General features: G+C 42.1%; 1 protein-coding gene and 1 long non-coding RNA gene across 3 annotated transcripts; one reads left to right on the top strand and one right to left on the bottom strand.

Moving 5' to 3' along the window:
• The first annotated feature begins 264 nt into the window (after positions 1 to 264).
• LOC131001365 (uncharacterized) lies at positions 265 to 5,305 on the top strand. Its single transcript, XM_057927740.1, has 6 exons — positions 265 to 1,432; positions 1,989 to 2,087; positions 2,182 to 2,277; positions 3,937 to 4,089; positions 4,165 to 4,538; positions 4,616 to 5,305. Exons 5-6 carry the CDS (start codon positions 4,173 to 4,175, stop codon positions 5,057 to 5,059), a joined length of 810 nt encoding a protein of 269 aa, XP_057783723.1. The 5' UTR covers positions 265 to 1,432; positions 1,989 to 2,087; positions 2,182 to 2,277; positions 3,937 to 4,089; positions 4,165 to 4,172; the 3' UTR covers positions 5,060 to 5,305.
• Positions 5,306 to 8,232: 2,927 nt separating this feature from the next.
• Positions 8,233 to 11,547, bottom strand: LOC131001369 (uncharacterized). Of its 2 annotated transcripts, none has more exons than XR_009093906.1 (5): positions 11,140 to 11,547; positions 10,757 to 11,040; positions 9,493 to 9,558; positions 8,569 to 8,655; positions 8,233 to 8,463 (listed from the first exon to the last, which is right to left on the bottom strand). It is a non-coding gene; the product is annotated as an uncharacterized LOC131001369 (long non-coding RNA). The 2 variants fall into 2 exon arrangements; XR_009093907.1 differs by having other exon boundaries at positions 10,757 to 10,825; positions 11,140 to 11,523.
• Positions 11,548 to 11,905: the final 358 nt, after the last annotated feature.

Genomic DNA, 11,905 nt, shown 5'->3' with positions numbered 1-11,905 from the left:
TTAATTGGGCTTGAGCCAAGTTGACGAATTTTGCCCACTACAGTTAGCCCCCCACTCTACAATTAGAATTTTCTAATTTGGAGAGTTGATTCGGTTATAACTATTCTGGAGGTGAAATTGTGAAAATATCGGGCCGCTCAGTCACTCGATTGTAGAAAACCATTTGCTAGCCAGCCTGACAAATGATCGTGAAGGGAATTTGCGGCTGGGAAATTCGAGCTTGGCCAGCTGAAAATAGGAAAATATCCCGAAATTTGCAAGTTACTCCAGCCTGGCTCTTATTTTGATGTAATTAACTATTTCAGCCAGCCTGAATATATCACATTGAATCCATCTGAATAGTCAATTCTTCAAATTGATTAATCTCCAGCCTGGCTCGAAAACTGAAAACGGAAGGGTATCCAGCCTGTAAATTGTTGGAGTCAAATTGGTTTCTCTCATTTTGCTTTTCCTTTTTTTTTTTTGTTGGGTTGGTGTTGGCCCAAATTGCTCGGCTGTCTAGGTGAATCAAAGAGGAAAATGTTTTCTTATCTCTCTCCAGGCTGCCTTTCGTTCAAAAAATGAGGAGAAGGGGATCTCGCCTCTTTCTCTTTCATCGCTCTTCCCGTTTGAGCAGAATACGACGGCCGTCGCCGTTTTACTGTCGGCGAAGTTCAGATCGCCAGACGGAGGTCGAGACCTAACGGCGATTTCGCCGGAGGTCAAAACTAAAAGGAGTGATTATCTCCCTCTCTTTGAGTATCATCCCGACTCGATTTGGCTCGGTTTTTCATGGGGTGTCGCCAGAGTTTGTAGAGCAGGTAAATGGGACTGGGGGCGATGAGTCCGATGAGCATTGACGGCGGTGTCTGCCGCTGCTTGATTCGAGAAGAGGGGGCCGTTCGACGGCCCGCGCCCGTGGGGGAGAAGAGTTCTGGGATGGAGGCGGCGCCAATGCTTCTCGCCGTTTGTCAAGGAAGGACTTAACGGTTGCAGCCTGAAGATCAAGGGTTCAGGGGCAGCGGTGACGTGGGGTTTGCGTCGTTATGGTGGTCGTGTAAGGAATTTCCCTATACTTGAATGGGAAGTACTTGTTTTTCTGATTTGCTGCACTTTCGGTTTCTTTTGCGCCGTTTGGCAGTCGAGTGGTTAAGGAGACAGACTTGAAATCCGTTGGGCTTCAAGAATTTGGTGGCTGGAGAAGCCAGGTGCGCGGCGACGGCGTGGTAGACAGAGACGAGTCGCGCGGCGGCGTGGCGTTGCCGGAGGCCGTAGCTGATTTGTGTGGCGTTTCGCGTAAGCTTGTGCGGAGGGTGAGGGTGGCCTTGGGACGCAATCGTTGTTTGTCCAGCGACTTCAGCATCTCCACAACCGGCGACTGCTATCTACCTGAGCAGTTGGCTCGAAGCGCGCGATGGCGTTGCGATGTCGCCGACTGCCAGAGTCTTCGAAGGTGAGTATCCGCGTAAAATTGATTTTTGCTAGGATTAATTTTTCACAAATTTTTATTGCCTCCGCAGTATGGAATTTTTATTTTCCTTGCTTTGTTTTTGTTTTGATTTCTTTGAAGTTCGATTGCATAGTTGCTGAATTTGCTATATTGATTTTGTTCTTCACTAGTAATGGTAGCTGTTGCTGTTGAATTGGTTTAAAATAATAGTGTTATAGCTGCTTATCTACTTTATTTTCCTTTTGGAAGAAGGTTTTCTCCATCTGTTGTAGAAATCAATGTTGCGTTGTTTCACAGCTGCTTATTCCCTTTTGATTGTGATAAAGTACAATCTTTTGTGTGAAGAAATAAAGTAGACTGATCATAGCCTAGTTTTAGATTATATTGGAGAGGGTTGAGTAGGTAGGCAATCTTTTCAAATCCTTTCTTTTTCAGATTTTTGGTGGAGTGTTTATTATTTACTGTACTATAGGAGCTTATTTGTCTTTGCTTTTTATGAGAGATAGCAACAGCAGTAGCTTATATCTTCACTCTGCTCCTTTTTTATTTTGTGTAACAGGAATTGCTTACATCTCACTCTGTCTCTTTTTATCTCTCATCTTGTTTATCTGTGAGGGAGCGAGCAGCACAAAGTAAGCAAGGGGAGCCTTTTGAACTGGTTAGTGGCTTCTATTTTGCGTGGAGATGAGTAGCTCTACCTTTGTTATTTGTTTGTTTGTTTACATATTTTCTTGTCTCCTTTTTTCTTTGAGGTTTTGTGCTCTCTTGAGGTGGAATTTTGCTCGAAAAGGAAGGGCAGAGGAAAAAGATAGATTTGAGAGAAAGCTATAGGCCTCTTTTTGTATAAGGTGATGGTCAATGGATTGCATCCCACCTTTCACAATTCTTCGTATTTGTAAATTGGTCGTGCGTTTTTGTGCTAACAGATTATTTCCCATGAATTCTCATTTTTTCAAGTTGTATGTGTATGGCCCGATTTTCCATGTAATGCTAACTTTAAGTTGCTAGTTTGTGGAAACAGAATCTTTGTTCTTACGCCATATATCAATGTTTAAGTAAGATGCTTGGCTTTTTTGCTCCATTGTTGCTTTTGAGAAAGTTATGTGGCCAATATTTCATATATTATCCATGTACAGTTGGACCAAAGAAAGAAAAATTAGTAATGGTGGATGTCGAACATGAGATTGTCGAACATAATAAACTCTGTCGATTTGTTGGGTAACACAAAATTTCGTGAGAGATAAATTGGAATGTAAGGATGCATTGACTGCTGATTTGGGTACTATCTAAACTTTTGATGGATTTTTTATCGATGATGAATATAAATATCAATTCCATCATACAATGCAACTAGATGAATTTGGAGGAATGTTGGTGTGTGTTCAGTGTTCACATTGGATTTCACACTTTTTAGTAGTGGTAAAATTTGGGAGGCATTTTTGCTACCATCTCTTGAAACAATTGATTATAGTGGATTTGAGGGAATTATCGTAGTATTTCATAACTGTTTAATGCTAGAATGTTGTCGTCCTCCTCCAACGTGCGCCTAAGTGTCAAATTATCGCCTTGTTTGTAACTCGAGTACTGATATATGCAATAATTTTTGTCAGATACTAGTTTTTCGTATGATTTTCACATTCACTCTGCTGCGCTGTTTATTACTTAGCAATTTATTTGTTTAGGTGTTCTTGGACATGTCTGCCTCTTTTGTGTCGAGTGAGTCGAGTAGTGAAAATTCTAGATCGTCGGATGATGATACGAGCTGTCTAGATACTGTAAATGGCGTGCCAAGGAATAGGCCCCGAGCCGGGTATGACGTGGTTATGTTTGATTATGGGATTGGTGTAAATCTTTCTGGGCCACTCGAAGGGAGTATTCCTGCATACAAGCTCGGAAACGAGAGCCCGAAATCTGTTATAACTTTTGACAAGTTGGATGAACTCCGTGCTGTCTATGCTATTCCTCCTTGCGCCAGTCTGGCTGCTCCCTCTGGTTCGAAAAGGCCAGATTGGTTATATCCAGGATGGACGGTCCTGTATGAGTGTTTTCTTCAGATGGGTGCCCGTTTTCCTCTTCCTCGGCTAGTGTTCGAGGCTTGCACTCACTACCGCGTTGCTCCAGGTCAATTGGTTCCGAACGTGTGGCGCACTCTCATGGCCATTCAGGTTTTTAGCGAGTTGAGGGGTGTTCACTTCAGTTTTTCTGAAGTTTTGTAGGCTTACAGTTTGGAGACGCATAGGACTGATAATGTTCGATATCAATTTAAGGCAAACCGTCCGCTTGTGCTATCTCTTCCAGATAGCACTAAGAAATGGCGTTCTAGATACTTTTTCATATTCAATAACGCACTAGGAGAACCACGTGATTCGATTATTCCACAGGCATGGGAAGCTTGTAGTGAGTGTTACATGTTGGATGTCTTTGGAATTTGAGTATTTTTTGTTGTAGCAATATATTATTTTTATGTATTCGTAATTTACACTTTTCATATTTTTCTTGTTTTGCAGCTTGTCCGAGGAGGGGGCCTACCAGCTTGGCTTTCGATAGTGCTAGCAAGATCGATTGGTTTTTAGGTTTTAGCGAAGAGGATCGCCAAATCTGTAACATTTTGACCGAGGCCAACTTGCGAGTTAGCTCTTTGTGGAGCCGCGTGCCCGCAGGTATTGCTTTGCTTGTCAATTTCATTTTATTCCGACTTGTCGTTAATATGACTAAGTGTTTTTATTTTGACGCAGATCACAGGATGTCGAAGTCATATGTTCCTCCTCTGCTTGGGAAGGGCGCTGCAATGGACGTGATCCGTAGGAATAGGCAGAAGGCTGCTAGCTCGAGTGGTGCGGTTACAGCTGATGTTACTGCAGCACGTGTCCCGCATTCGACCCGTATTCCGGCTCACAAGAAAAAGCGGTCTGCTGAGGTTGACCTCACTTTGTCCGACCGGGTGGACGATGATCCTGTCAACCTGTCATTTCCGGACGTATCGGCGCATGCCCAGCTTGGACCTGTTCGAGGGGTGGCCGAACAGCTATTACTCCCACGTGACCGAGATTATTTGAAGGAGATGGGGAGTGGCAGCGTGGCTAGTGAGCTCTTCGATCATGCCTTCTTGGTAAATATTTTCGAGTATAGATTATTTTGTTGATATGAGAATTTTTCTAACTTGTTGCATTTTCATGTTTGATGTAGAGTTTGCAGAAAGCCGCCTTCCTAATGGAGAGAACTGGTGCTATGGAGGCGGAACTTCGTGAGTTGAGGGCCGAGCGGGAGAACTGGAAGGGAGAGATGACGGCTGTCAAGAAGACGCGTGATGAGGCCCGTCAGGTTGTCAAGAAGTTGGAGTCTGCCAAGTTGGAAGATGCTCGCCGGCTGGAGCGGGCTGTAGCGGACTGCAAGGAACTCGAAGCCAAAGTTGTTGCGTTGGAGCAACAAGTACTTTATAAAAGCTGTGAGACGGAGGTTCGAGTTCGGGGCGAGATGGCCTTGGCGTATCTCGAGAATCAGCCCCCCAAGACTTGGGATGTCCAACAATACATCGATGAGTTTAATGAGTGGAAGGCTGGCAGGGAGGAGCAAGCGGCGGAGCTAGCTAGCAACTTGGCTGGGATGACCACTGAAGACGATCATCCTTAGACGGGGAAGCGACATCTTGAGGAAGAGACGTCTTATCATTTTTCTTGCACTGTTTGAAACTTAACTATTTGGCTAACTGCTTGTGTTGGTATGCCTCCAGCTTGAACTTTTAGACCATTGGGTCGGTTCAAGCTGTCTACTATGTTGTGATGTTTTCTTTGTGAACTCTTTGGGAAGTCAGCATTATTGTATATTTGTGAGATTTTCCTTATTCTATGAGATGCGATTGCCTTATAACTTGTATCACTATTTTGCATGTGAAACGTATAGATTGATGCATCATATTGCAGCTTGTATATTTGAAAAAACAACAACATGTCGAAGAGATGAAATAGACACAATTTTTCCTTCTGTCTTCATTTTGTTGCACCAGCCTGGACCTTATGTTGGAAAATTTATTATATTTGAACAAGGCCAGGCTGGACTTTGATTTCATTTGGTTGTTCAAGTTGGAATCGACTGATAGTAGCCAACTCGTCATTTGCGTTTGACTTGGGCGAGTTGTGTCCCACCTTGGAGTGCTAACTGATTATATAGTTTCATGCAGCATGTCGACTTGAGAGTATTTTTATCAATCAAAATCTTCTAATTGTAAAGTTGTTGGCTCTGAATTGTCCAAATACAATAATTGAAGTCGAAACAAGTTGGAATTCATTAGATTCGGGTCGAACTGATTTCTACCAATTGTGGCTAGTACAATGTGACGAGAGCACTTGAACGAGAGGCTGTTCTGAAATATAAATGTTTACAATTTTCTTGCATATCTCGTTGATTGTTCCAAGCTGGGTGGCTAGAGATTAAAGGTCTTGGACTCTATGTAGTGATGATGATTTCTTCCTTATAGATCCAGGTTGACGTTGTCCGTGTAGGCGAGTCATCATTAGCGGCTTGTATCTCGCAAGCTGAGACATGTAGATTTGAGGTTGGTGGCTGCACTCCGGAGAGTTGCCTACATACCTCTTGCGAGGATCAAGCCAAATGTAGTTCTTGGGTCGGACTGGGTAAAATTGTTAGTAACAGTGTGGAAAAAATTATAAACTTAACGAAAAAAAAATAATCGAATGGAAAGTTTAGAAATGATAAGACCGAAGATGGATGGCGTTCCAGCTGTTGCTGATGTCGCGCCCATCTTTGTCCTGCAGCTTGTAAGCGCCATTGCCGAACACCTTGGTGATCAGGTATGGACCCTCCCAGGTTGGACCCAGCTTGCCAGCTCCGATCTCCCTGGTGTTTTGGAATACACGTCGGAGTACCCAATCGCCCAGCTTGAACGTCCGAGTGCGAACATGCCGGTTGTAGTGTCTGGCGACACTCTGCTGATAGGATGCAAGTCGTAGTCTTGCCGTATCTCTCTTTTCATCCAGTGTGTGTAGCTCGTGACATATTGCTTGGTCGTTCTGGCTGTCTAAGGCGATCTCGGTCCTGGCTGTGGGCACTTTGCTTTCGGTTGGAATGACTGCCTCCATCCCGTATGCTAGTGAGAATGGAGTTTCTCCCGTCGGGGTTCTGGTGGTCGTTCGGTATGACCAAAGCACTCCAGGCAGTTCGGCGGCCCATAAGCCTTTGGCTTTTTCGAGCCTTTTCTTCAAGGTGCTGACTATCGTCTTGCTGGATGATTCAGCTTGGCCGTTCGCCTGGGGATATCTAGGCGTTGAGAAGCTTAGCTTGATGTTCCAAGACTCACAGAAATCTTGAAAATCGTTGCTGATGAACTGGGAGCCGTTGTCGGTGACAATCTCTTTTGGTATTCCGTATCGGCATATCACATTTTTCCATATGAATCCTTTCACCTCTTTATCACGAACTTTGTGGAACGCCTCGGCATCTATCCACTTGGTGAAATAATCTGTTACGACCAGCATGTACTCCAGTTGCCCAGGTGCCTTGGGTAGCTTTCCCACGATGTCCATCCCCCACTTCATAAAAGGCCACGGCGACGTGACTGAGATTAATGGTTCAGGTGGAAGGTGAGATAATTGGGCGAACCGCTGGCACTTGTCACATCGTTTGGCATAGTCGGCCGAATCTGACTTCATTGTGGGCCAATAGTACCCACTCGTTAAAGCTCTGTGAGCTAGGCTCCTCCCGCCAGAGTGATTCCCGCATTCTCCATCATGTAGTTCGGCTAAGACCATTTCTGCTTCTGCATGGTTAATACATTTTAAATATGGACCAGAATATGATCGTTTGTACAACTTAACTCGGATGATGGAGAATCGGGCAGACTGAGCCTTTACTCGGCGTGCTTCATTCTTGTCGTCCGGGAGTATGTCTTGCTCCAGGTATTCTAGTATCGGGGTCATCCAGGTACGTCCATCTGATATGTTTGACACATGTTCTTCTTCTTGCTTCCAGACTGCCGGCCATTGAAGGTAGATAACCGGAATGGTTTTGGAGGTGGTAGTCTGGATGGATGAGCCCAGGTTGGCTAAGGCGTCCGCGTGACTATTATCTTCTCTGGGTACCTGACTGATTGTGAATTCTGCAAAGCCGGACTGCAATTCCTTCACCTTGGTTAGATAGGCTGTCATCTTGTTGTCCCGAGCCTGGTAGGTTCCTTGCATTTGATTTACTACCAGTTGAGAGTCGCTAAAGACGTTGATCTTCTTGGCTCCTAACTCCTTGGCCAAGGCAAGACCGGCTAGCATTGCTTCATACTCGGCTTCATTGTTGGTTGCTTTAAATCCACATCTGACTGCTTGTTCCATTTTGTCACCTTGGGGTGATGAAAGGACTATCCCGAGTCCACTTCCATGTCTGTTACTCGACCCATCACTACGCCAAAAACGCGCATACATAACGGATTTTATCCGTTATCTATGCGAAAAAACTTGCGTTAAGTATAGTGGTGTTATGTATGTGGCGCGCATACATAACGGAGAAAATCCGTTATCTATAGTATTTTACATAACGGTATGATCCTAATAGATGACGGAGAAAATCCGTTATCTATAGTACTTTACATAACGTTAGAATCCAAATACATAACACAGTTATTTACGTTATCTATCTTTTTTTACATAACGGTTCTGACTGTTATAAAAGTCAATTTTTTTACGTTATCTTTACACTTATACATAAAATTATTTACCGTTATGTATGCTTTCTTATATTTCAACATATTTTTTATTTTCACAATTTTATTTATTTACTATTTCAATAAATAGAAATGATTCTAAAACAAAATATTGAAAATCCATATATTATTATCATAAAAAAAGAATTCATACATCATTTGAATATAGTCAAAATTCAACAAATGCTCTATCTAATACTATTATGCCTTACAAAAATACTAAATATATTAAATATGCAACTATCTAAGCCATCTGGTATAACTTTTCTTGTGAATTCACAAGCCTCTTCAGCTCAACGTACGGCTCATTTAATCCACCACCACAAACCTGCCACAAAAGCATACAAAGAGCCAACCAAGAATATCAGCGAGATAGCTATAATAACATCATTTAAAAGTGATTCAGAAAAAGTAAGCTACATTTCAATCTTACAGTGAGAAGCTGATTTAAGGTCTGTTCACGCTCATCATTACTCACAATACGGAATCTACCATCACGGCTCTTGGCTACAGCATCTATCTATAAATCGAGGAATTGGCTGAGCTGATAAATAAGTTTTAGCTGCTAATTAATTATACAGATGAATAAAGTACACTGAAACCAAACATTTCAAACTATTTCATGACAATCTAATGAATCTCCAGATGCTAAACTATATATCTCAAAAATATTCTTTCCCAAAGATAGAAAGCAGGTTTATGTTATCTTGGAACTCAACCTAATTCAACAAGAAACTCAACAGCACTCACAAATATAACCAAGAATCACCAACAAAATGTACACAAAATATGAATGAAGAAGACGCTATTTACGTGGTTCGACAATGTGCATACATCCATGGAGGGTGAACAGATTCTATATTATTCAAGGATCAAAATTAGAGCTACACCAAGTTTACACGATGAGAAAAACCAGATCAGAAAATGAAGCAAAAACAAGCTCTCATCTCTCCTTCTCTCTCAGTTTCTTTTCTCTCTCGCTAAACACTTTTTCTCTCGATTTTTCATCAAGTAATTGATACCAGATTCAAGCCTAAATACCTATCTTTAGAACTAATTACAACCGCCATATCAGGAACAAGATCAATGGATGAAAGCTGATCTGCCACTCCACGCAGCTCCAATGGAATAGTAATAACAGAATAAGTTCTCTTATACCCTAATTTTCAATCTAGCACCTTACTGAAATTGCATAAAAGCCCTTAGAAATATAAGACTTTGCAGTCACTCCTCACATGTTATATTGGTCAACAAAAGATATCTCCAGTAAATATTGAACATGACATAGCATCCAATCTCAATTTTCATTCATGTTTGTTAGTTGTTTCTACTTGCTATAGAGTAGAAGACAACTCACCAAGAGAACACCTCTAGGAGGTCGTGCACCAAGCTTTATATACTTGTCTGGATTCCTGAGAAATTCCTGGACAAAGAAAGCAAGAATATAAAACAATGAATCATGTGAGTCCTCACTACAAGACTAAAATGCCAAAGTGATAATTATCAGCAGCAACAGAGTCCTCTCTTCTTGTAGCAAGCTCCTCTCTATGAATAAAGGTTTAAGATTTCCCTTTGTTGCCATATCAAGTTGAAAGATTATAATTCTCTAAATCAGAAAACAAAATTTAAAACCATCATCGTTCTAAATCAGGCTAATGCTTACCTTTCTAGAAATGTGCTCGAGCAAGCAGCGGCGGCGATTGTCGAGCAAGGCAGCGGCAGCGGTTCGCGGAGGTGACTCTCTAGCAAGGGAGCTGCGGCAGTTCTCTAGCAAGGCGGCAGTTCTCCATCAAGACAGTGACGGCGGTTGGAGTAGACAACAATCACATATTACACATCCAACATTGGGCGAGCGCAAAAAGCCAACAATCAAACAGTCACAAGAATTGGTCGTGAGAATAAATTTATGGAGTCGATTTTAGAGCTTCGTTACTGACCTTAGATTAAGACAAGGAACATTCTTAGTTTGATTGAGGAGATGTGATTTGGCATCTGATGAGGCCGGATGGATTTGGAGATTACAAGATAATAGGCCATCATATATGTGAAGTGTTAGCTTTCACAGTTTAAGATGATGAAGTTATCTATATCAACTAACAAAATGCAGCTAACTAGTTTAATAACATGATCATCAGCAAACTAATATGAGAACAAAAGAATCCATTTTCTGATTCCATCGACAATGGATTCCATTATCTATATCCACATACTCCAGTTTCAGATTTCTGCATTCATTTTGTTCCTAATTAGTAATTCAGTTGAACATCAGGAGAAATCAATTAAAGGAAAACAGATCTTACTGGAACATTTAAAATTTTGCTACATGTACAAAACACATATAATTAGTTTCATGTATAATTGGGGTGTCGTTACTTACTGCAGTTTGAGACATTGAGGCAGCATTTGACAAATCATGATCCCAACACTCACGTTTTTCAATATTACCACCAATTAATCAAATCCCTAATTCAAGACTCAAACACAGAAATAGAACACCACCATTTATCCTTATGAAACACCAGCCAAAATGAAATATAAAGAATGAAAAAAAAAAAACTAGGGCTAAGTTGTTAATGATGACTGTGACAGTAAACTAAATCTGATAAAGAAATTGAACTCACCTGAAGATGCTTATCAGCGATTGCAATATGCAGAGCTGTATTTCCCTCACAATCCTTCCAATTTTGTACCTTATTTGCACCAGAAAAGAAAAACAGCAAAAGAAAAGAAGAAGAAGAAGAAGAAGAAGAAGAAGAAGAAGAAGAAGAAGAAGAAGAAGAAGAAGAAGAAGAAGAAGAAGAAGAAGAGGACAACAGCAACAGCCGCGAGCCAATGCGGCGGGGCGGGGCTGGCGGCGGCAACCGCCGGCGCTGCGCGCGCCACGGCGGTCCGCGGTGGCTGCCAACTGAGAAAGAGAGAGGGAGATTGAGCGAGAGACAGAGTGGGATACAGAGAGATAGAGACTGACGAGAGAGAGATGGAGGGGGAAAGAAAAGTAGCTTACTTGAGACGAAGGTGGCGGTGGTGCGACGGAGACTGGCGGCAGTGGCGGAACTAACTGGAGAACATAAATTGAAGCTAGGAAGCCCTAGATCTATTTTTTTTTAATTTAGGGATTTAGATGTAGGGAAGGGAAGAAAGAAAGAGGGGGAAGAGAGGGGTCGGCCTCGCCGCGACGGAGAAGGCGAGGACCGGCGACGTCCTCCGAAGGAGAGAGACGAGAGAGAGAGTTAGGATTTTGGTGGGTTGGAGCGCCGTGGGATTTGGGAGGAAGACGAGAGAGAGAGTTTACAGTAATTGATAAAAATTGATAAAAAGAAAAAAATGATGTTTATACATAACACTGAAATACGCTCATATATAACGGTTGAAACTACCGTTATAAAAAGACGCTCATACATAACGCTTAACTTAACAATTCAGTAATACCGTTATGTATGCAATTAATAGATAACGCTCATACATAACGTATGACTTCAAACTGTTATCTATGCATATGGATGACGCTACATACATAACGGTTTTTTTAAAAAACCGTTATGTATGAGTGAAATGCGCTCATACATAACGGTTTTTCAAAAAAACCGTTATGTATGAGGTGTTATGTATGCGCGTTTTTGGCGTAGTGCATCCACGAAGAGCTTCCATGCCCCTAGCGCTTTGTCCTCGGTGAGGCAACAAATCTCTTTGTCTGCCTGTATCGAGAGGTTAGGCGTAAAATCATTTATAAAATCAACCAATACCTGTGATTTTAATGAAGTGCGCGGCTT

This window comes from Salvia miltiorrhiza, chromosome 8 (assembly GCF_028751815.1).
Source record: "Salvia miltiorrhiza cultivar Shanhuang (shh) chromosome 8, IMPLAD_Smil_shh, whole genome shotgun sequence".
NCBI classification, from domain to species: domain Eukaryota; kingdom Viridiplantae; phylum Streptophyta; class Magnoliopsida; order Lamiales; family Lamiaceae; genus Salvia; species Salvia miltiorrhiza.
The sequence above is the reverse complement of the archived record's forward strand: the minus strand, read 5'-3'. Positions and strand labels throughout refer to the sequence as shown.